Here is a 22,889-nt window from a genome sequence, read left to right as displayed (position 1 = left end):
CCTCACTGTTGCTCCCTCCTGGGTCATGGAAACTAACCTCCTGTTTTGTCGGACTTCATGTTCCCGGGGTCGGCTCCTCTCCTCCCAGGGCTGGTGATGGTGGCTCAGGGAGCAGGGCCCCTCCTTGTCCCAGCTCCATCTGTCCCCACGTCCTCATCCTGGCCGGACCTTGTCTGTTTCTGCTTGCTTGGGTGGAGGGGCCATCTGTCCGTCTAGCCATCTGTCTTGTGTCGTGGAAAGGTTTGGGCGCCGCGTCTCTGGAAGGCATGAGGGAGAAGGGGCAGACACGGCCCCTTAATGGTGTGTGTTGCATCTATGAAGTCCAGGTTGAGGATGAGGGATGGGGACTCTACTTTGCAACGGATATCCCCAAAGAGACAGGGACTGCTCTGGAGGGAGCCTTCCTGAGTCCTTCCCCAGCATCCCTAAAGGAAGTTGATTTTTGCCTGGGGTGGGGGGGGGTCTTGGACAGGTAAGTGTTGGGCATCAGGTAAAACATCTCGGTGGGGAGCACTCTAGGGACACCTCTGCTGACAGTCGCCCCTTGGAGGGAGCACGTGTGTTGCCCTCCTAAAGGTGCACCCCAGACACTGGTCACAGTAGGGCCCACTGGTGACCGTCATCCACCTGGGTGGGGGTATCTCTCTGGTGGCCTGTCGTGGGGGCCCCCGCTCCTGAGAGGCACCCATATGTGGGAATTTATACCTCTGACAGTGTTGCCCTTCTGGGTCCACCCCCTATGGTCACTTTGCTGGGGACACTCTGGGGGCCATCAGCAGCCACCCCCCCCCACCTTTGCCTAGAATGGGAACAGAGGGCTGCGGGGCCGTGGGGAGGAGGCAGGGGCTGGGTGGGGACTTCCCTCTCCTGCAGTTTCTCATGATTTTTCTCTCCAAGGGTCTTCAAGGAGAGCGAGGCCTCAGGGGCCTGACAGGAGAGAAGGGGGAGCCGGTAAGAGGGGGTGGCAGGGGGGTGGTGATACATGAAGATCCCTGGGGAGACGGGTTGGGCCCCTGGGATGGCTGTCAAGTAGAAGACGGGAGGTGAAACTCTTTGCCCCTCAGCCGTGATCCCCTCAGCACTGGGATCTTCACAACCCCTCAGGATCCAAGGAAGCCGATCTCCTGGTGCCCTCACTCCTGTTAGGGGCAGACACCCCCATCCCCAGGGGCTTCCTCTCTCCCTCTTCCTGCAGCGTTTAGCCTGCCCCTTCCACTCCCCAGCCCCGGTCCTCATCATCCCCTGCCCGGGGGTCTCCTCCTTCAGCTTGAACCCCCAGGGTCCAGGCCTCTGATGGTGGTCTCCACTGAGGGAAGCTGGCCTAAGGGACACGGCCTGAGGTGGTGGCTGTTCCGGGGAGTGGACTAGTGGCTGTCCCCGGGGTAGACTGGGCCTGCTGAGGGGCAGCTGCAGGCCGGCAGGCCTTGGCCGCCCTCTTACCCAGGGAGGGTGACAGAAATGTTGAAGGGCTGGCCCATCACGTCTCCCTTTCTTTGCAGGGTCCTCCAGGGCAACCTGGTTACCCAGGCGCCATGGGCCCCCCAGGACTGCCTGTGAGTAAGCAGGTCGGGGGCAGGGGGGGCTGGGCGGGGGTTGGGGTTGGGGTTGGGGTTGGGGGGTGCGGGTGCCCAGGGGTGGTGGTCAGAACAGGGCCAGGCTTGAGCAGCCTCAGTGGGCTTCCTCCTTTATAAGCATTTCAGCTGGTGTTTTCTGCCAGGCTGTGCATTCAGAGACCAACCTCCCCTCCCCTCCCCCGGCCATATAAGCCCCCCTGGGAGTGGGACTTGGCCCACCTCTCTGCTTTGGGGGGAGCCCACAGCAGTCGCTGTACATCAGGGGCCAGCGGCTCAGAGTACCCGGAGCCTCCCAGACGGGAGAGGACTGAAGGCTGTCTGATGGGGAGAGGGGGGGGAAAGATGGGGAGACCCCACGGAGGCTGAGTTCGGTAGACATGACCACCCCCCTCCCCTTTCCACCGAATGGTGGTGGGAGACTGTGAGCCGCGCTCCCCGCTCCGAGAGCACCCCACCCCACTGGTTCCCAGCCTCTTCCTAGGAGCCATCTGCGCCCAAGTGCCAGTCTGGGTGCCAGCTGCAGTCTCCACCCCTCTCATCGCGCTGCGCCAGGCGGCCGCGGGGCTAATTCCCTCTCTCTTTGCTGCCTGTCAGGGCATCAAGGGGGAGCGAGGCTACGCGGGTTCCCCGGGAGAGAAGGGAGAATCGGTGAGTGTCTGAGTGCTGCTCTCCGGCGGGGACGGGAGGAAGGGCTTCAAATGGTTGGTCCCTGCCCGCCCACCTCCTCCTCCTCCGCTGCTGCCGCCTGGAGAGCTTCCCAGCCGCCCCATGAACGCGAGATGTGACCCCTGCTTCCCAACCCCCTGAATCCTCCAGCTGCGTCTGGAGCAGTCATCGGCGCTGCCGCTGCCGGCTGGTTGCTGCGGGGGCGGCAGCTGCGAGGAGGAGGATCGCGCCAGGTTTAGTGGAGATGGCTGGAGGGGCTGCCTGGAAGAGGGGACCTCCTCCCACCCCCTCGCCTACAGGCTGGAGAGCCAGCCCGACAGTCTGGACCCCGCTGCCTCCAGGCCTGTCTCAGGCCACCCAGAGCCAATGGTGACGCAGCCAGTGTCCCAGACCCACCCTGAGCTCAGGTCATCAGTGGGAGCCTCCGCAGTGACAGGGCTCACCCGGGGTCCTCATTCACCTAGTTAGTGAATGAGGGTGGAGGCTGGACTTGAACCCAACCCTGTTTGTTTCCAGCCTCCCCAAACCTTTGTCTTCCCTTCCCCATCACTCATGCCGCCCACCCACAGCCGCTGGTGAGGGCAGGTAGGATGCCGTAAACCCCAGCTGTGCCTTTATTCAACAACACAGCTTTCTCCGGGGGCCTTCTAGGTGCCAGGCTCTGTTCTGAAGATGCCTTGATGGATAAAATAGGCAGTTGGGCCCCTGGCCCTCAGGAAACTAAGTCCCAGAGGGATAAGCAGATAACAGATGAATAAACAGATACATATAAATTAAGAGAGATGGGACTGGTGGAAAAAATCAAGCTGGAGCCATGAGTAGGATGTGTAGACAGAGGGTTAGGGAGGCCTCTCTAAGGGGGTGGCATTGGAGCTGAGGCTTGAATGGAGCTTCAGGGTCGAGGGTGGTGAAGGACATATGGTTGTCCATGCTGGGGAATCCCAGAGGGAGAGGCCGCGGGTTGGGGCACCCCTGAAACAGATTGGCACCATCGATGGTTTGATAAGGTTTCAAGAGACCTGGAAAGGATAAGGGATGACAGACATTCTAGGTAGAGGGGGCAGTCAGCGGTATGAATGTATAGTATTCAGGGAACGGCAGTCTGACCAAGCCAGGCAGAAGATAAGAAAAGGAGAAGGAAGTGAAGCAGGAATCAGAAGTTGGTATCAGATCACAGGATGCCTCAAAACTCAGCGTTCAGTTGGCAGAGGGGAGCCATGGAGGGTGTTGGAGCAAGAGGGTGTTATAATCAGAGCTGTGCTGAAGAAGAGGAGCTGGCTCTTAGAGTGAACTCAGAAGTGGCAGAACTAGTTAAGAGGCTGGTTCAGTAGCTCAGGCAAGGGAAGGGGCGGCCAAACAGACCAGGGAGAGGAGCCCTGCAGCTTGGAAGTGCCTCCGCCACATCCCTGCCTCTGCTCTGCACCCATCCCCTGCCTCAAGCCCGGATCTCCCCCCTCCCCCAGCCAGAGGGGCTGATTCTGCTCCTTTGTGCCACCAGGGCCCACCAGGATCTGAAGGCCTCCCAGGTCCCCCAGGCCCAGCGGTGAGTGAGGAAGGGGTCAGGGGGCTGTGGACATGAAAGCCCTGATCCTGCCCTGGAGTCTGGGGACAGGACGGTTGCCGGGGAAGGTTGCATTGTTCTCTGTGGTGACAGGGTCCCCGAGGAGAGCGAGGACCCCAAGGAAGCTCGGGTGAGAAAGGAGACCAGGTGAGTGGTGACAGGGACCTAGCTGGTTGTTCTGACCACTGTGAAGGGCTGGGGGGAGGCAGGGAAGGGGGCCTCTCCCTGGTGGTCACTCTTATGTATGGGAGTGGGGACCAGCTGTAGCCTCCCAGCCTCCACCATCCTTGAGCTGTAACCTCTCACCTGCTGCTCAGAGCCTCGCCTGCCGGCCTTTGGGGGCAGAGTGGAGGACAAGGCCCCATGACTCGAAGCAGCCTCACCATGTCACTCTTTCCACCTGGGCAGCCAGGCTGGAGCGAGACGGTGGTGCAGCACACTGCCCGTTGCTTTCTTCCCCTAGGGATTCCAAGGGCAGCCCGGCTTTCCAGGCCCCCCGGTGAGTGCAGACACAAAGCCAGCTCTGTCGCGGTGCTCCCAGTCTGGCAGGGGCAGGCCTGGTGAGGCCAGGCCGCATGAGGGTGGGCCTGGGGAGGGGAGGGAGGAAGGCCCGGAAGGAGGAACGGCCTGGGTGGTCAGGCCTGATTCCAGGAACAGAGACCTGGAGAGCAAGGCCTCCTGGGTGGGCCCCAGCAGCCCGGAAGTCAAAAAAACACATCACATTAACACAACGCGAAGGACATCCAAGAGGAAGAAGGAAGCGGAGCTCTTTTCCAGCCCTGAGTTCATCCCTGCCTGCTCCTTTGTTGGTTTAGGGTCCCCCTGGATTCCCAGGCAAAGCTGGAGCACCTGGCCCACCCGGCCCCCCAGCGGAGAAGGTGAGCAGGACCCCCAAGTTGGCCACACTCACAGATCTGAGCCATGCAGCTCCTAGCCCGTCTGCCCCCTCCCACCCCCCCACCCCTAGTATCAAGCCTTCAGAAAGTCAAGGACTGACTCGGTTACAGCAGGGATGGGCAAAGAGACTCAAGAATGGGCCCAGCAACTTCTATAGGGCAACAAAGCTGGAGCAGACCAGTGGGTCTGCTGGGTCCAGGATGCCTGCTGGCCTCTGTGCCACCAATCTCTGCACCTCTGCCAGTGGGAGAGGGTGGCTGGGGAAAAGGCAGAGGGGTGTGGTGAGAGGTGGCCCAGTAGAATGTGACAGGGTGGCCTGGGCCAGCTTGCAGCTTCTCCAGGGCAGGGCAAGGAGTTGAGAGAAGCACATCCAAGACTGGGAACCCCCCGCCCAGCAGTGAGAGGAGCTCTGGGCATTTGCCTTCTGGGTCTGACAACAGAAGGAAAGGGGAATGGGGCTCCTGGGGAGCCAGGCTCAGGGTGTCCCCAAGGGCCAAAGAGGGCAGGCATGGCTTGTGACCTGGTGACAAGGGGCAGAAGGAGCAGCAGTTGGGGAGCGCCCGCACCGGCCATCCTTGGGTGTGGCTTTGGGACTAGCTCTGCTTTTGGTTTTGGTCTTTAGGGCTCCCCTCGTAGCTAAGCAGGTAAAGAACCTGCCTGCAATGCAGGAGACCCGGGTTTCATCCCTGGGTCGGGAAGATCCTCTGGAGAAGGAAATGGCAACCCACTCCAGTATTCTTGCCATGGAGAATCCCACAGACAGAAGAGTCTGGCAGGCTACAGTCCATGGGGTTGCAAGAATCGGACACAACTTAGCATCTAAACCACCGCTGCTTTGGTCTGGAGGCTGACGTCCCTGACTCAGCCCGCCCTCTGGGCTTCTCCAGATGTGACAGGCGGGTAGTGTCAGGAGGTGTCAGGAGGCCCGTAATCGTAATGGACCTGTGAGCTTGGGGTGGGAGGATCACGGCCCAGAGGGAGGGGCAGGAGGTCTGTAGCCTCGTGGGGAGCCTCCTTCCTCTGAAAGCGGGAAAGGACTCCTAGAAGGGGCCACCTTGGTCTAGGTTCTCACTGTTCACGTGAAGAAATGAGGCCTAGAGAATGCTGGAAGGCCCTGGAATGCTGGCGGCATTCCAGGACACACAGCAAGATAGCAAAAGAGCCAAGATTTGTCCCCCGATACCCAGCCCCACACCCTTGCTGCCTCCCCGATCAGCCATGGTTGAGGCAGTGGCGGGTGCCACCTCCCTTCACCTGGGTGGCGGCCCCTGCCAGAGTCTTCTGTGCTGCCTCTGTATCCAGGGCTGCCTGCTCTCCTTAGGCCAGTCATTGCTGACTCGCCAACCTCTGGCCAGCGGTTCTCCAGCTTGACTCCCTGCGGGGCCGCCATTTCCTGGGGTTGTGCTGACCCCTCCTGGTAGCTGGTGGCATTGCGGTACCACCCGAAGCTCTCTCCCCCTGACCCCTCCCATGGGGTCTCTGGCTGGAGCCCTTCCCCTTGGCGAGCCCCACAACCACTGACTGCTCCAGGGCAGCCAGCCTCTTCCCCCTGGGAAAATGCTGCCACCTCCCCTACTTCGCTGCCTGCCTCGCCCTCCCTTCCGACGATAAACATTCTAATTCACTCGTTCGCTCCCACCTTTTCCCCTGCTCTGAACTGTCAGTGGCGCCCCAGTGCCTGTAGCGGTGTTTTTCAGGCTTTATTTTGTAGTCCCCAAGGCTTTTCCCTCATGGCTCAGTTGATAAAGAATCTGCCTGCAATGCAGGAAGCCTGCGTTCGATTCCTGGGTGGGAAAGATCCCCTGGAGAAGGAAACAGCAGCCCTTTCCAGTATTTTTGCCTGGAGAGTCTCATGGACAGAGGAGCCCGGCAGGCTGCAGTCCATGGGGGGGCCACAAGAATTGGACACGACTTAGCGACTAAACCACCATCACAGGGCTTTTTGCCACACAGAATCTCATGTGAATGCTCAATCTATAAAGCAGACTTGCCCAGCAGTCCAATGGTTAAGACTTGGCCTTCTGACGCAGGGGGTGTGGGTTCGATTCCTGGTGGCAGAGCTAAGATCCTACATGCCTTGGGCCCAAAAAAAAAAAACACACAAAAATAAAGCAGAAACAACATTGTAACAAATTCAATAAAGACTTTAAAAATGGTCCATATTAAAAAAAAATCTTAATTAACAAATATGTAAGTGGAGCTGCTCTGGCTAAGCAAGGGGTAGAGGTCTGGAGTCCCACCCCTGGGTCTCCACTCTGTGCCCCCAGCTCCTCCAGAGTCCTCCAGGAGCCCCCAGACTCTGAGAGGTAGTTTGAAAGCCACTAGTCCATTTGATAAAGTCTAGTATAGGGTTCAGGATCCTCTCCCAGTCTAACTCTTCCAGCCTCCCCCACCCCGCACCATACAGGCTCCCCAGCCACCCTGGCTAGACCAGGCATGTCTCCCCCTGCAAACCTCTATCCTTCTCTGAAGTCCCCAGTGGCACATCCTTTCCGCCCTCTCCATCTGCCCAAATCCCAGCCGCCCTTCAGAGCCCAGTGCCTGTGGACTCCTCTGTGACACTTTCCCTCACCGCACCCCCCCATCCCCCACCATACTCCCAGCAGAGTGAGCTGCACTCTGTTCTGAATGCCCAGGGCCCCTGACTCACAGAGCACAGGGACTGTTGCACTGCCCTTGGTTGTTGTGGGTCTGTGACTCTCACTGGACTGTGAGCTCCTTGGGGACAGGAGCCACCCTTGTTCCATCTGGGGGACCAGAGGCCCAGCCTGCATTACCGAGCACCTGCCAGGCCAGTCCCCGGTCAGCCCTGGGGAAGGTGCTGGGCTGAGCAGGCTCTGTCCCTTCCTCGTGGAGCAGGGCAGAAAGGGGATGCTCTGCAGATGAAGACAGATCGTCTTGGGCAAGTGGTATGTGGGATATCAGTTAGACCAGAACTGAACTGGGATTTGAAGCCAGCTGTCCTGACTTCCAGTAGCCACCAGCCCCTGTGGCCCAGGGTCCCTTCTCCTGCTGGTGTCCAGGGGAGGGAGAGGGACAAGGTCCTGCTGACTTTGTTGGGGGGCTCATTTCCAGGGCAGTGAAGGGATTCGAGGCCCATCAGGTCTGCCTGGTCCCCCTGGACCACCAGGATCTCCCGGGATTCAGGTAAGTGTGTCATAGCCTGACCGATGGGGTGTGTGTGTGGGGGGTGTGTGTGTGTGTGTTAGGGGTGGGAGTGGGATGAGTGGTGGATGGGGTGGAGAGGGATGCAGGGCTGGTCAGGCTCCCGCCTCCGAGGGCTGCAGCACAACATGCAGAAGCGCCTTTTCCTCGTGTCCAGGGCCCCGCCGGTCTGGATGGTCTGGATGGGAAGGACGGCAAACCTGGCATGAGGGTGAGACGTGGGCCCAGGAGGGCACCCCCTTCCTTATCCTTCCTTCCCCAAGAGCCAACGCCAAGGGAACCCTGATGAAGGGAGTTGAATCGCATCCCCCACACGGCTTTCAGGAGGTGCCCCCCCTTCCCTCAGTCTGCCTCTCACCACACCCCACTTCTCTAAAGGTCCAGAGCCCCCCGGTTTCTCCATTCTCCCGGTCGGCCTTAACCAGGTTGGGTGTGCTAGCAGGCAGCAAAGGCAGTAAATTTATACCCAGAAGCTCAATCAACTAAGAAACTAGGCTGGGCATCAGAACAGGCTGCAGATGTGGAAGGACCTGGGCAGCCCTGGCTCCTTGTGCCTGGTTTTACTGGGGTGTCTGAAAAGGAGGGGGCCATGGCGAAGGGCAGAACATCAAGGTCAACTGCCTTCTGTGCCCAAAAGAAGGAAAACAGGTTCAGAGAGGGGCCAGGATTCAACTCTGGGTGCACAGCCAAGTCGGAGGCCAAGCCCCATGTGACAAATCCTCCACCCTGGGAGAGCTGGGGGAGGGGCTGAAAAAAGGGGGAGACAGTGGTGAACGAGTGGGTGCAAGCTGGACAAAGCTCCTGTCTCCATGCCCCCGGTCTCTTTCCCTAGGGGGACCCCGGTCCTGCTGGCCCTCCTGGACTTATGGGACCCCCGGTAAGCTGAGCTGCAGGGAGGGGCTGGGAATTGGGAGGTTCCAAGGCTGGGCAGGTGCCTTGGTGGGCGGAGCAGCTCGCATCCACATTCCCTGGGGACTGAGTTACGACTTTGGGTGGGTTTGACTTGTTTGACCCTGGGGGAGAAGAGTGAGAAGTGGCCTCTGCTTGAGGCGAAGGACGTGGCAGCTCCTGCTTTTACTTCCAGGGCTTCAAGGGAAAACCCGGCCATCCTGGCCTCCCAGGACCGAAGGTAAGGACCTGGTGACTTCCGCCCACCAGGTTTTCTAGGCTCTTCTCAAGGCTTGACCCCAGGCAGATGGATCAGCCTAGCTGGAGTGGACAGGCTGCCTGACCCTTGACTGAGACGCCATTCCAGCATCCAGGCCTTCTGAGTCCACTGGTGCCTGGCAGACCGGGTCAGGGCTTTGCCATCTGCCAGCTTAAGAGCGTCAGGGGGCCACTGGCATGTGGCAGGACCCCTCTGATGTGGAGTCCGTTGGGGTGACAGAGCCAAGTGGCGATCTGGTGAGCCCCAGCTGCCGTCTCTCCTCCAGGGTGACTGTGGAAAGCCAGGGCCCCCGGGCAGCAGTGGCCGGCCCGGAGCAGAGGTAAGGGCCTGGGGTCTACGCGTGCTGCCTTTAGACAGCCCTGGGTTCTGCTGAGTCCTAAATGCTGCCCCTTCCTCCCTCCTCCCTGGCAAGGTGGCCACCTCCTCTGCTTGGGCTTCTAGGGGAGGTTTTCCCCAACTCTGCGCATCTTGACCTTCCCCTCTTAAGGCTTATAACTGGCTCCTCCCTCTATGGGCTGCTGGGTCACTAACCTACAAAGGCCTGGTCTCTGCTTCCCCCTCCAGCCGTGCTCACGGGTAGGGCTGGTCCCCTAGGGCTTAGACCTAGAGGCCAGGGCTCAGCGAGGTTCCTCTGGCCGTCAGTGTGTCCCATCTGCTCTGCTCAGCCCTCTCCTGCCTAACAGCCTGCGTGTGTGCGTCTGTGTCTGCATCATCTCTCCCTCTCTCTGGCTCCTGCAGGGTGAGCCTGGTGCCATGGGACCCCAGGGAAGACCCGGCCCCCCTGGCCATGTTGTGAGTTGACCTGTTTTAGTCTCTGTCTCTCTAAGGGTTTGGACTGCATTGGGCTGGGTGGCGGGGGTGGTAGGCAAGCTGATGATGACCTGAAAGAACTGGCTGCAGGAGCAGCATCAGCCATACAGAGCCAGAGGGGCTCTGGGCTCACCCCATCCAGCAGTTCCCCGGCTCTGTGCCATTTTCGTATTTTCTGGGCACATTCGAGTTTGCTTATCAAACAAAGATCATTCGGTTATTCAACAAATAATTATTGAGCACCTGCTTCATGCCAGGCACTGTTCCAAGCCCTGGGCTACGGCGACGAGTGAGGTAGAGAGGTCCCCCGATCCCAGAACTTCCACAACATGTTGATGAGTGCGGAGAGACCAGGCGGCGATGTGATGTCCTGGGGAGGGCGGGGAGGCGACTTCCCTGGAGAAGTGGTCTCTGAGCAGGGGCCCAAATAACACGCGGGAGCTGGCTATCGAGCCGACTGGGGGAGGAGTGTCCAGGCAGGGGTGTAGCTGCTGCAGAGAGCCTGAGACAGGCAGGGCATGGGGGGGTGGAGTGTGAGGAGGGCGTGAGTGGGGATGGGAAGGCTAAGCTGGGAGAGGTTGTGGCGCAGATGGTGGAGGACCTCAGGGCAGGAGGGGGAGGACATGCAAGTGGAAGGAGAGATGTCAGAGGACAGAGGGTAGCGGTGGAGCGGGTGGCAGTGGGCCCATCCCGCAAGTGTTTGGGGGTAGAGGGCTTGCTAATGACCCAGATGGCAAAGGGGCAGGAGGCGGCAGGCGCAGGATTGAGGATGACTCCTGTTTGGCTCGGGCAGCCGGGTGAGTGGGTGGTGTGTTTACTGACAAAGGGTGACTTGGAGAGGAGGTTTATGAAATAATGGCTTTCCCTTCTCCTTGACGCATCTGTAACGCAGATGACTGCCAATGGGTGCCTTTGATCAGTGTGACGGCTCTGAGCTGGTGGGGTTCCAGAGAGAAGGGAATACACTGAAGGCTTTTAAAAATGTTAAAAATAGATCAGGACCCCACAACAAGAACTCCTGGGGCCTCATCACTGTTTTTATGGCTCTCAAGGGGTCTAGAGACCTTGCACTGGGGACCCCAGGTCTAACCCTGTCTGCCCTGGCTCCACATCAGAGATGAAAGAAAGAATCACACACTCTGAATTGTGGAGACTCATTAGGGGGCTGGGGTGTGCAGGGCTCCTCTTCCCACATCCATCCATCCAGCTCAGCCCCCTGCTGAGGGCTGGCCACTCCTGCCCTGGGAGGCTTCAGATGAGTAGAACAGAGCCTGTGCCTCCAGAACTTTCCATCTGTGAGTACAGAGGGAGGTGCTCCGAGAGAGACCCATATGCCCCCCTGGGTTCAGAGGAAGTGTCGCTCTGACCAGGGAGGTGACGTGTGAGCCGGGCCTCCAGGGCGGGATGTGGAGAGATGGGGCAGGTGGGAGCCCTCCTATGCAGTTGAGGTTCGTCACCCCCCAGTGATGGGTGAGCGGCAGGGGACCAGGGAGCTTGGGGCTTATCTGCAAGGATGTTGGGGTTGGAGCTGAGCCCCTGTCCTTCACCTGCCTCCGCACAGAGACAAGCTCCTCGTCTCTGCTCCCCCCAGCAGAACAGAAGGAAGGCGGCAGGGTGGGGGTCCTCAGAAGACATCCAGGCCCAGGTGCCATGTACTTCACTCCCTTGCGCTTGGCTCTGGCTCCCAGACCATCCCCTCTGTGCAGGCCCCAGTTGTACCACTCGGCAAGCAGCAGGTGTGAGCATCTTGTGTGCCCAGGGATCCCCAGGCACAGATCAAATGCAAGAGTAGAGGGAAGAAAGGCTCAGGGAAGAGGATGGAGCTTTCATAACCAAGTTCAGGGCTTGTTCCTGCAGTTGGTCCCTCACCACCTCCCAGGGCCTTGTTGCCCGAGCCTCTTTCCAACCCACTGACTTTGTCTCCCTTTAGGGGCCGCCGGGGCCTCCAGGCCAGCCAGGCCCAGCTGGGATCTCTGCAGTGGTGAGTGCCGTGCTCCTCCTCGCGTCCCTCCCTCCCCGGTGTTTGTCCCTGCGTGTCCCCATCCCCCTTCCTTCCCTCTTGTAAGCCTCTCCTGCCTCCAGTCAATCTCCCTAACTGGCTTGGGGTGAAGACCTTCGGAGAGGCCCGGAGGCTACCCCGGGGTCCTTCCCCAAGTTCAGGCAGCGCCACCTCCCCCTCTGAGGCCTTGGAATTGGGGGCCAGAGTCCCTCGAGCTCAGTGTCTGCCTCTGGCTCTGTGGGGTTCACTCTTCCCTCCCTCCACCTCCATCTTTTTCTCTAGGGCCCAAAAGGAGACCGTGGAGCCACTGGAGAAAGGGGCCTTTTAGGTCTTCCAGGCCAACCTGGCCCCCCTGGACACCCTGGTCCCCCGGTAAGACCCCACCTCTCAGGGCTCAGCCCTGGGGGAAAGGGCCAGTGGACTTTGTCAGTTGTACACAGCCCTGCACCTCAGGGGTCTCTGGGGAAGGAGGGGTATTCAGCACCACAATGGCAGCTTGGAGCTTGTGCCCAAGGATCGCATCCTATTTGGAATAAAGGACAAGCTGTACAAGCCAGCACTGGGCCAGCCACGCAGCAGATGGCTGCCTCTGACCTAGCACTCACATGCACATCCCTCCTTGAGGTGTCGGACAGGGAAACTGCTCCCTGTTCCACCCCTGTCCCCTCCCCAGGGGAGCTTGTTGGTCGCAGAGAAAACCTGTAAACGTCAGGCACCCAAACGCAGTGTTACTGCTGGAGCTCTCTCAGCAACTCTGAAACCACGCCTTAGTGTCAGTTAGCGTGTATACCCAGAGCTGTGATACACTGATCCCTGACGCTGGGCTGAATGGTGACCTACATGCCTGACATGTTGTCATTCAGTCTGTACTGCAGCCCTATTAGTTGCAACCCTATTTAGTAGGTCTGATTGTCTCTGTTTTACAGATGAAGGAACCAAGGCTTAGCAAGGCTGAGTAGGGTGCCCAGAGTCACACAGCTATTAAGTATTAAGAGGCTGCCTGACTCCATAACTTGGGTCCGGAGCCGCTCTGCGATACTCCCTCTTTCAGAGGTTCCAGACAGGTGGACCACATCAGGCGGAACTGACTGCCAGGCTCAGGGATGAAAAATCTCCCAGGGGACCGAGGCAGGGACCCAGGTCTCCTAGCCTGCAGGCTGGGGTGCTTTCTACCCAAGCGGACTTCCTTCTGGGGAGGCAAGAGCAATGCCCCTGGGGCTAGTGCCCTGGAACGGAGTGGATGACTCCAGCCAATCTGCCAAGAGGCTCGAGTCTTGCCGCCCACTCCTCTGATTCTTGCCATGGGCCCTGGGCAGGCAGGTCCCATCAGTCCTCCGTCCCTCCTGCCTATAGGCTAAGAACCTTCGGAGTCCCCTGACGAATCTGCCAGCTGCCATGCAAGCATAGATTGCTCTTCCCCAGTGTTTCACTAGAAGTGAGCAGGTCCCAGGGGGCAGCCTCTCCTGTCTTGGGGAAGGAGTGGACACTGAGGCTGCCCTGGCCAAAATCTGGGACTTCATCAAGGACAGAGGTTCACAGGTTCACAACCTTCATTCAGCAAACACTGAACATACACTCAGAGCCAGGAAATGTGCGAGATGCCAGGATCTCAAGCAAAAAGCAGGGCAGGTGCAGTCTGCTCTTCCCTCCCAGAGCTCAGCTGGGGGGTGGCCGGGGCCAGGCTGGAGCATGGCATGGGGTCTGAGTGTCCACAGCCTGTGCCTAGAGTGTCCAGGCGAGATTGGAAGGATTGTGGCTCCCAGGTGGAATGGGGGCTGGCCACGCCTAGTGGGTGAGGTGAGGCATGAAATGCCAAGCTGGGTTGGGGCTCATCACAAGCTCCGTTGCTCTCTGCTCCCCAGGGTGAACCCGGCATGGATGGCGCAGCTGGCAAAGAGGTACCATTGTGCTGGGCTTCTCATTTTCTCTCGGGGATGCTTCTTTTAGCTCCTGGCTTTGCCCTGATCCCTCTTCATTCACTCGGTAAATGCTCCCTGTATGTACAGACCATCTCTGGACAGGTATACAGGCAACTGGTGCCCTTGTTATCACAGGAGAGGAACTGGGGACTAGGAAGAAGGATGAGAGTGAGCCTTGCTTTTCACTCTTCTTTTTTTTTTAAACCATATACCTGGTCCAAAAAAGCCAACGATAATAATAAAGTCCAAATAAACATCTCCTGGGGGCCAGCTCTTGCCAGGCACTCCCTTTCATTCTGACTTCTCACCTCTGTCTGTGACAAGGAACCTATCTAACACAATCATAAGAGGCCACATCCTGGAAACATAATTCTCCCTTCCCACTGTCCACGCTCTTGGCAGGGAGGTTCTCATCCTTTCTTGCACAGAACCCAGTAGGACACGGTTTGGGGGCCTAATGCTTTGGAAGGTCCTTTCATGACACCTGTTTCCCCTGGATGGTTTGGAGATGCTGCTCAGACTTCACCCCTGACTTCTGCTTTCTTCTAGGGACCCCCTGGAAAACAGGGACTCTATGGACCCCCAGGTCCAAAGGTGAGTTGGGCACTGGCTGGGTTTGAGAGGAGCAGCTCATGAGTTGATGAAGCCCAGCCTGAAGCTCTGACTTTAGCCGTGGAGAGGAGACACAGCAAGGCTAGTGGGCAGGGAAGAGAAGTGGGCAGAACCGGGAGCAACCTCGTCTCTGAAGACTTCTCACGCGGGGCTGTTCCAAGGTTCTTAGCTATGGTGGGAAGAATGGAACCCTCGTGTCCATTCACTCCTGATCGATCCATGCATTCATTCTGCGAGCATCCGCTTGGCTTTACTCACCTGCCAGGCCCTCTGTCCTAGCCTTGGGCCTGGTGCCCACTTAGTCCAGTCACACTTACACTGGAGCCTGTTGGGTTTAGATGCAGTGCTATGGAATCAGAGGGAGGGAGCGATCCACTCAGCCTGGGGCGCCAGAGAGGCCACACAGGGAACAGGGACCTTATAGCCGAGTGGGAGGACACTGGAGAGAGGGAAGGCATTCCAGGCAGGAGGGACTAAGACACATGGCTGAGTCAGAACTACAACCAGCAAGGTGTGGCTGGAAGCACATGGGCAGGAAAACAAGGCTGGAGAAGACGTAGTTGGGACCCCATCATGATGGCATGGAATGCCTGGCCGAGGAATTGAACCTTTATGCTGAGGGCAATTGGGAGACATGGAAATTTCTCAGCAGGGAAGTAAGAACATGAAAACCATCCTTTAAAAGGACTGTAAGAATTAAAGATTTTAAAATTTAAAAAAAATAAAAAAAAATAAAAGGACTGCTTTGTGGGCAGAGCAGACACGGGGCAGCCTGTCAAGATGCTGTGGTCCAGAGGGAGATGCTGGGGGCAGGGTGCGGCACTGAGGCCGGGGGCAGACCACTGAGACCCCATGAGAGAAACTTGACAGCACTTGGCAATGCTGGACTGTGTGACTTCCTGTCCTCCTAGGGTGACCCGGGACCTTCAGGACAGAAGGGCCAGGCAGGAGAGAAGGGAAGAGCTGGCATGCCTGGCGGGCCCGGCAAGAGTGGCTCCATGGGACCCGTGGGGCCGCCGGGCCCTGCAGGAGAGAGAGGCCACCCTGGATCTCCGGGGCCTGCGGGGAGCCCCGGACTGCCCGGGGTGCCTGGCTCCATGGTAAGGAGGAGGCTGGCCACCAGGGGCACTGGTCCCACAGAGCAGGTGTGTGAGGTAGAGTGCACACCGTTTTAGAAGCTCCTATTATGCTCTACAGAAGAAGAGCGTGACTCCCATATGGGTGGTTCTTAACTGTGTGGGAGAGTGGAGAGGGTGGAGACCCTTTCCCTGGGAAGATGCACAAAATGTTTTCTTCCACTTTAGGGGGTTAGGACATTGGCTTCACTGTCTATGGGAGGCTTCTGGGACCTTTGTTCCCCAGCGAGACCCCATCCTTTATTCCCATGAAATCTATTCTCAGGAGAGATGAGCCCCAGACTTGAAAGTGTGATTGAGGCAGGTTTCTTCTCTTTCCTCAGGGAGACATGGTGAATTATGATGAAATCAAGAGGTTCATCAGACAAGAGATCATTAAAATGTTTGATGGTAATTGGCAGCTGAACTGGCTGGCAGTGGGTGCTGTTTACCCTTCCCAGCTGCTTCTCCACCCCACCCCAGCCTCCTTTCCCTTAAAGTATCCACCCTACTACTTACCTCACTCCCCCACTTACGGGCATCTGTTCAATTAGACTTCAGCCTTTCCTCTCACCTGCTCTGTTCAGAGACAAAATGATTCCCTCCTGCCCCCCGCCCCAAGCCCCCACTGAAGCAGAGGAGACAGACAAGAAAATTGATATCAAATGAGTCTGCAGAGAGTGAGCTCTAAATAGAGGGGCACGCAGCAGCCTTAAGATGGCTGGCATGGTTTCATTTTCAGCTTTTTTTTCCTGTCGATCTGTTCATCCAACATCAATAAGCCAGGGACTGGGGAAAACATGGGCCCTTCCAGAAGGGGGCTAGGCATCTTGCTTGGGAAGCAGACCTTGAATGCCAAGCAAGGAGCCTGGACTTTATTCTGAAGCTGGTGATGGATTAATGAAGGCTGCTGGAGAAGAGAGATGCTGGAATCAGACCTGGGCTTCAGGAAGATCACTGTGGGGAGCAATGTTGGGAGACCCACCTGTGTGTTCCTTGCTCTGGCGTCCCTCTGAAGAAAGGCTGTCTTGGACTCTCCGCCAGCAGCCTGTCGTTCTGAGTCCCCAGGGTGCCCTGTGACCTGTCCCTGCCCTTTCTTACAGAGAGGATGGCTTACTACACCTCTAGGATGCGGTTTCCCATGGAGATGGTAGCAGCTCCAGGACGACCAGGGCCCCCAGGGAAGGACGGTCCCCCAGGCCGGCCAGGCTCCCCGGGGTCACCGGGACTCCCCGGTCAGATTGGCAGAGAAGGACGGCAGGGCTTGCCTGGGATGAGAGGTAGGTCTGCCCTCCGGTTACACGCCTAGTTCTCGGGGGCACACAGAAGCATTGCACGAGGTCCGTTGTGAATATAGCATTTGCGCGTATATGTGTGTTTCAAATAATCTGACCCAGGTAGATCATTTTTCTACTCCAGGATGGGATGTCTTATTTCTTTTGTTTCAGGATTGCCTGGTACTAAAGGTGAAAAGGGAGACATTGGTGTTGGCATCGCAGGAGAAATTGGTCTCCCCGGCCCCCCAGGTAGGAAAAGTCAGTCTTGGAGACTGTGAATCCGGAACAGCTGAGAGCTCCTTTCTTGATGTTCTTTCCATAACATAGTTGTGTAGCGTCTCAAATAACCATAGGCCTATCAACCAACATCTATAGTAATGACACTGAGTATGAGACTCTACTAGGGCATCGGTGTGTATGTGTGTGTGTGTTGGTGGGGCAGGAGTGTTGAGGATTAGGTGGGAGATCCCATGCCTGTTCTCTAGTCCTAACCTGGCCGAGCATGACAGAGTGGAAGAGAGTCGGATGTGGTGGGGCCAGGGAATGCAAGCTTAGGTCCTGCTCATCATCTTACTGGCTAGATTACCTCGACGAGCCTAAGTTTGATAGCCTGGTTCTGAGGTGTAGCTTCACCACATGGCAGGTGTGTGACCTCTCTGAGCCTGTATCCTCATCTCCAAAATGAGATCATAGCTTCTTTCTCATGGAATCGTTGCGACGATTCAATGAATAATGCGGAGAAAGCACTTGGCTTCTGCTTGGCAGCTGGAAACTCTGAATAAAATTAGCCAGTGGTATTATTGTCACTGTTCAGTTAACGTCAGGATCAGATCAAGTCTTCATGAAAATATGGTGTAGCTGGAGAAATAGTCATCAGATGTAAGGTATTCCTATTATTTACCATGACTGATATTTCTTCTTTTCTTATGACCTGGGTTTCCTGATCCCCCTTCTCTGACTCCTTCCTGCCTTAGGTCCCCAGGGTCCTCCAGGCTATGGCAAGATGGGCGCGACTGGGCCGATGGGCCAGCAAGGCATTCCTGGCATCCCTGGTCCCCCAGGCCCCATGGGCCCGCCGGGCAAGACCGGCCACTGTAACCCCTCTGACTGCTTTGGGGCCATGCCGATGGAGCAACAGTACCCGCCCATGAAAAACATGAAGGGGCCTTTCGGCTGAAATCACCATTTCCATCAGATGAAGAACTCCACTGGGAACAAATGGCTCAAACTTTATAGGACTCTGGACGGGTTGTGAATGTTTGGGATTTTTTAATTGCTATTAATATTTTTTTATCAATAAATAAAGAAATAAAACTATCTGCAATCTCAGTGCCACTGGGGTTTCTCTGGGGCTGCAGCTGCATCTCTGTCATCTTCTTCTTATCATTTGGTCCCGGGATCAAAAGGGGGCATCTCCTTCATTGCCTGTGGTCAACCAGTAAAGCTGTGGAATGCTGCTATAGAGAGGGTCCCCAGCTCAGCTCTCCTCTCCGATACTTCTGAGTCATCCTTTGGTCCTCTGAACCACGTGTTCTATCCTTCATGGCACACTTCTCCAAGTCAGAGAGAGGGCATTGCTCAACCCCTTCTCATGAATGAACCAAAAGCAGTTTGAAGACCTCTTTCCAGCTCAAAAAGGCCACTCCCTATTTTCTTCCCTAAAAGAGATGGGTGTCTGGTACCCCCACCCACCCTTTGGGGTATGACCCAAAGCCCCATCCAGGACGCACCTTGAGAAATGCCACTTGATGCTGAGGTGCATTCATCTGTCCACCTGACAGCTCTTCCCAGCAAGCACACTCTCTTCTTGCCGCTCCAGTAATTCCATGATTAGAAAAGTCTGTGCAAACAGGAGGAAAAGATAAGGTGGCAGCCCCTGGCCCAGGGAAGCAGGGAGTGCTTCTCCAGGAAATGACATGGAAATTCCTTCCTGTACCGATGGAGGGCCTTCTCACCTGCCCTCCTGGACTGCACATAGCATCTTTTGTTATTCTTTGTTAATCTAGCACGTGGAGTGGTTTTTTTGTACATCTTTAGCCCTAGGCCTTCAGAAAGAGGTTATATCAGTGCAAAGGGATCACGGGCAAGCCACAATAAGATCTGAGTTCATAGGCCTCCAAGCCCACTGGGACTTTGGTGATCCGTCTGCTGCCTCCTTCTCCATTTGTAAAAAGGCTCAGAAGAAGAAGAAAAAAAGAGAGATGAATATTATAGAAACATTCTATCTCAGACTTCTTCCTTTTCTGCTTTTCAGATCTCTTGATCCTGATGGGATGCCTACCTTGTGAGAAAGCAATAGGGCACATCCATGGGGACTTCCAGAGAAAGCCTTTTTACTGGCTCCAGCTTTCTGGACGGTTTATTCAAGTTGGATAAACTTCAAAGGGATCACAGAGCAGGCTGAGAAATGTACCCGAAGTCCAGATGCTTATCCAAACTGCCTGAAGCTTTCAAACTGGCTGTCAAATCTCTCCAGAGCTGGCATTTCCAGCAAGGTTTTGAAAATGCTCTTCCCCTGTTGAGCCCCAAATGCCAAGAGCTTTTCAGAACCTTTGACCTATTTTTTTTCCTGCCAGGAGCAGAAAGGTGTGCCAGTGATGAGAGAAATGAAATAAGGCAAACTCTTGAGGCTGCCAAGTGTCTCACATGATACTTTTAGATAAAGGAGGAGCCAGTTCTTATTTGATCTCTCACCAGCAATTCTCAGTTAACCCTGATTCCAACATAAAACATGAAAACGCAAACTCATCCTCTTCGCATGGAAGTAGCAGCCAGCTTTCGACAGTGGACGAGGACAGATGTTAAAGTGCTCCCATCAGAAGGCCAGCTTCTTTTCAACCCAATCTGCAAAGCACTAACTGATGATGGCCTTCACAATAAGAAGCACGTTGGCACGAGTAGAAAGAAAGAGAAGCAAGGACCAGCTGTTAAACTGAGCAGGTTGGCTTTGAAGGCCAGAGGGGGGAACCCGCTATGAGGAAACATCAAACCCATCCCCTCTGAGGACCACCAGGGAATCGATCCTTACAGAGTAAATGATGCTTTCTTCTCTTTTCTCCTCGAGTCAAATTCATTCTACTCTTCAGGGGATCCTACAACAGGCTAGGTTTAAGCTTTCATGATTTGAGTGCTTGTCTCCCTGGAGTTGGAAATTGCTGTATTTTCTTGGACCATGAAGAACCAGATGGGAAGCTGAATTTTATAGTCTCTTCTGTTACTGTGGTCAGCAAAAAAAAAAAAAAAATCATGGATTTTGCTCATAAGTAGGAGCTGGGTATGGAAAAGGCACTGGCAACCCACTCTAGTACTCTTGCCTGGAAAATCCCATGGACGGAGGAGCCTGGTAGGCTGCAGTCCATGGGGTCGCTTTGAGTCGGACACGACTGAGCGACTTCACTTTCACTTTTCACTTTCATGCATTGGAGAAGGAAATGGCAACCCACTCCAGTGTTCTTGCCTGGAGAATCCCAGGGTCAGGGGAGCCTGGTGGGCTGCCATCTATGGGGTCGCACGGAGTCGGACACGACTGAAGCGACTTAGCAGCAGCAGCAGCAGCAGCAGCAGGAGCTGGGTAAGCTTTTAGGGAAAAGCAGGAGCAGCGTGCACCTTCCCCTTCTTTCAGGGAGCTTGCTCACATTCCTGCCTGTCTTCATTTCTTAGTGTATTTATTTCAGGTTTTGAAGGCAACACACAGATCATTCGGATTGGCAATTGATGAGTCCATTTCCACTTTCTATTTTGTGCCGGGAAGAGTATCAGGCTCTGGAGATTCAGAGGCAACCTAGACAGATAGGGCCACGCCCCCACAGTGTCTGGGTGGAAGCAGAAGAGTTAAACAAACAGCTGCAATAACATGGGGTGATGGGGCAGTACCAGGCACCAGAGGAGCACAGAGCTGAGAGACCTAACCCTGTCTAGACAGGTCGATGTAGGCAGAGGGAACGTCGTGTGCCAAGGTCCAGAGATGACTGGGGCAGCACACTGAGTGATGAGAGACAGGGCGTGTGGTTGGAATGGGGAGTGTGATGGAGGAAGGGAGACGACGGGAAGCCAGGGTTTCATACGCGGCTGCGTCGAGTCAGGTTTGCATAACAGGGAATCCTTAATTTGAGAACCCCTCTCAAATTTGAGTGAGAGGGAGAAAAGGCTGCTTGCCTGTTTATTCTGCAGAGAAAAATCCCCAAATCTGATGTCTTCTGGAACTGAAATCTTTTTTGTCATAATATTTTCCATTGACACCCGAATTTAACGGAGTCTGTTTAGACTCTTCACATGTGGTCCATTAACCCGCTCCGAGACTAAATCTTTTTGTCATTGTCCTGAATAGTTTGTGGGAATAGGACGTATCAATGTAGCCTCCGTATGATCTCATAATGAAAGGGGTGTGTGGCTAAATTCCCGTGCCTGCTGTTCTCATTTTCCTGTTGGTTCTGTGGAAAGCTACAAATCACCCTCTGCTCCAAGGCATGCAACTGGAATTTAAATTCTGGAACTGGATCTAGTCAGAATCAAAGAGAATTAATTCTATAATAATTAAGTGGGTATTGGTATTCCTTCTCAGTAAGCAATACTGGGGCTTGGTGCTGAACCAGGATGCTTAGAGGGAATGACGTGTCTCCAGGGGTGGTGATATTTTCGTGGATGGTCCTTCCATTACCAAGCTCTGCCTCACCTCTCATGGGTCAATCATGGGGCTTCCATGAACTTAGGAAAGTACTCTGTGCTCCAAAAAAGGGCTGGAATCCAAGTTTCCCCCTTTGGCTAAAGCTGAAACAAAAACAGGAACTTCTCCACCCACCTCCGTCTGCCTCAGGTAGCTGAGGTTTTGGAAACGAGTTGATTGTTTTCCAGTCTTTGCAAGCTCCTGACCTCCATTTTACCCAGCCCTCTCCAAAATAAACACACCTGGGCCTGCTGCAGGTCCTCAGAGGCGTAGCCCTGGACTTGGCTTTGGCTGGTCTCCGACTGCCTGAGGGATGATTTGGATACCCTTGCCCCCAGATAGCACAGACATCCAATAGAACGTCCTCCTATGAGCCCTTTGCTGGGCAGAGGGAGCTGGGGTGCGAAATTCTCATAGCTTAATCCTCAGCACCTAGACCACAGCCTGACAAGTGGTGGGAGTGCAACAGGCTGTTAGGCTTGTGGAACAAAATTAGTGCGTCTCACACTGCCCCAGTTTGCAGGCCAGGTGTCACTATTCTCTCTCCCTTCACCTTCAGCCCAGACTGCAGGGCTTCCTTCTTTTGGAGATTTTGCAGTCGACTCCACTAATTGTTTTGGACTGTGCATGTAGGGGGCGGTGGTGATTTACAAAGGCAAAGAAGACCACCTAACTACTAAGTACTGATGAGTTAATTTGTGGACCTGGCTTCAAATCTGCCTTCCCATTTCCTTTTGATAGTTGGGAAGTAACTTAGCTGCTCTCAGCCTCAGCTCCTCATTATAAAAGGGTAACAGTATGTCAAAGGATTGTGGTGAAAATTGAGGCAATATATTGTACTTTGCAGAAAGTTTGACATGTAGCAAGCATTCAGTACAGGATACTACTACTACTGATAACTATTAATAGTCATTGAACTCATCCCAGGCACTATTCAGGCACTAGGGATAGAAGAGTGGATAAGGAAAAGGACACTCCTACAGTATACATGTAAACTTTACAGAGGACAACTCAAGTAGTGCCAAGTGTTATGAAAAAATAAGACATAGTGGTATTATAGATGACTAGAATGGGTGTGGGGGGCACTGTTACTTTAAGATTTATCTATTTATTGGCTGTGCTGGGTCTTCATTGCTGTACACGGGCTTTCTCTAGTTGCAGTGAGTTGGGGGGCTGCTCTCCAGTTGGGGTGTGCAGGCTTCTCATTGCTGGGGCTTCTGTTGCGGAGCACAGCTTCAAGGCACATGGGCTTCAGGAGTTGTGGCTCCTGGGCTCTGGAGGGCTGGCTCAGCAGTTATGGTGCACGGGCTTAGTTTCTCCGCAGCACGTGGTATCTTCCCAGGCTGGGGAATCGAACCTATGTCCCCTGCATTGGCAGGCAGAGTCTTAACCACGGGACCACCAGAGAAGCCCCAGTGCTACTTTAGATCTGGTGTCAGTGTCCCCACCCCCACCACCCAAAG

General features: G+C 55.5%; 1 protein-coding gene across 9 annotated transcripts in view; it reads left to right on the top strand.

Annotated features, from left to right (window-relative positions):
• The window catches only part of COL16A1 (collagen type XVI alpha 1 chain), a 55,967-nt gene extending 37,880 nt beyond the window's left edge, over positions 1 to 18,087 (top strand). For all 9 annotated transcript variants that reach the window (XM_018057487.1, XM_018057478.1, XM_018057468.1 and 6 more), the window contains 22 exons: positions 898 to 951; positions 1,500 to 1,553; positions 2,169 to 2,222; positions 3,739 to 3,783; positions 3,895 to 3,948; positions 4,265 to 4,300; positions 4,617 to 4,679; positions 7,774 to 7,845; positions 8,021 to 8,074; positions 8,696 to 8,740; positions 8,948 to 8,992; positions 9,297 to 9,350; positions 9,770 to 9,823; positions 11,772 to 11,822; positions 12,123 to 12,212; positions 13,703 to 13,738; positions 14,309 to 14,353; positions 15,283 to 15,471; positions 15,831 to 15,897; positions 16,590 to 16,766; positions 16,935 to 17,012; positions 17,738 to 18,087. In XM_018057487.1, coding sequence (XP_017912976.1) covers positions 898 to 951; positions 1,500 to 1,553; positions 2,169 to 2,222; positions 3,739 to 3,783; positions 3,895 to 3,948; positions 4,265 to 4,300; positions 4,617 to 4,679; positions 7,774 to 7,845; positions 8,021 to 8,074; positions 8,696 to 8,740; positions 8,948 to 8,992; positions 9,297 to 9,350; positions 9,770 to 9,823; positions 11,772 to 11,822; positions 12,123 to 12,212; positions 13,703 to 13,738; positions 14,309 to 14,353; positions 15,283 to 15,471; positions 15,831 to 15,897; positions 16,590 to 16,766; positions 16,935 to 17,012; positions 17,738 to 17,940 — 1,620 coding nt within the window. In that variant the 3' untranslated portion in view covers positions 17,941 to 18,087. The remainder of the gene's footprint in view (positions 1 to 897; positions 952 to 1,499; positions 1,554 to 2,168; positions 2,223 to 3,738; positions 3,784 to 3,894; positions 3,949 to 4,264; positions 4,301 to 4,616; positions 4,680 to 7,773; positions 7,846 to 8,020; positions 8,075 to 8,695; positions 8,741 to 8,947; positions 8,993 to 9,296; positions 9,351 to 9,769; positions 9,824 to 11,771; positions 11,823 to 12,122; positions 12,213 to 13,702; positions 13,739 to 14,308; positions 14,354 to 15,282; positions 15,472 to 15,830; positions 15,898 to 16,589; positions 16,767 to 16,934; positions 17,013 to 17,737) is intronic.

Source organism: Capra hircus, chromosome 2, assembly GCF_001704415.2.
Source record: "Capra hircus breed San Clemente chromosome 2, ASM170441v1, whole genome shotgun sequence".
In the NCBI taxonomy this organism is placed as follows: domain Eukaryota; kingdom Metazoa; phylum Chordata; class Mammalia; order Artiodactyla; family Bovidae; genus Capra; species Capra hircus.
The sequence above is the reverse complement of the archived record's forward strand: the minus strand, read 5'-3'. Positions and strand labels throughout refer to the sequence as shown.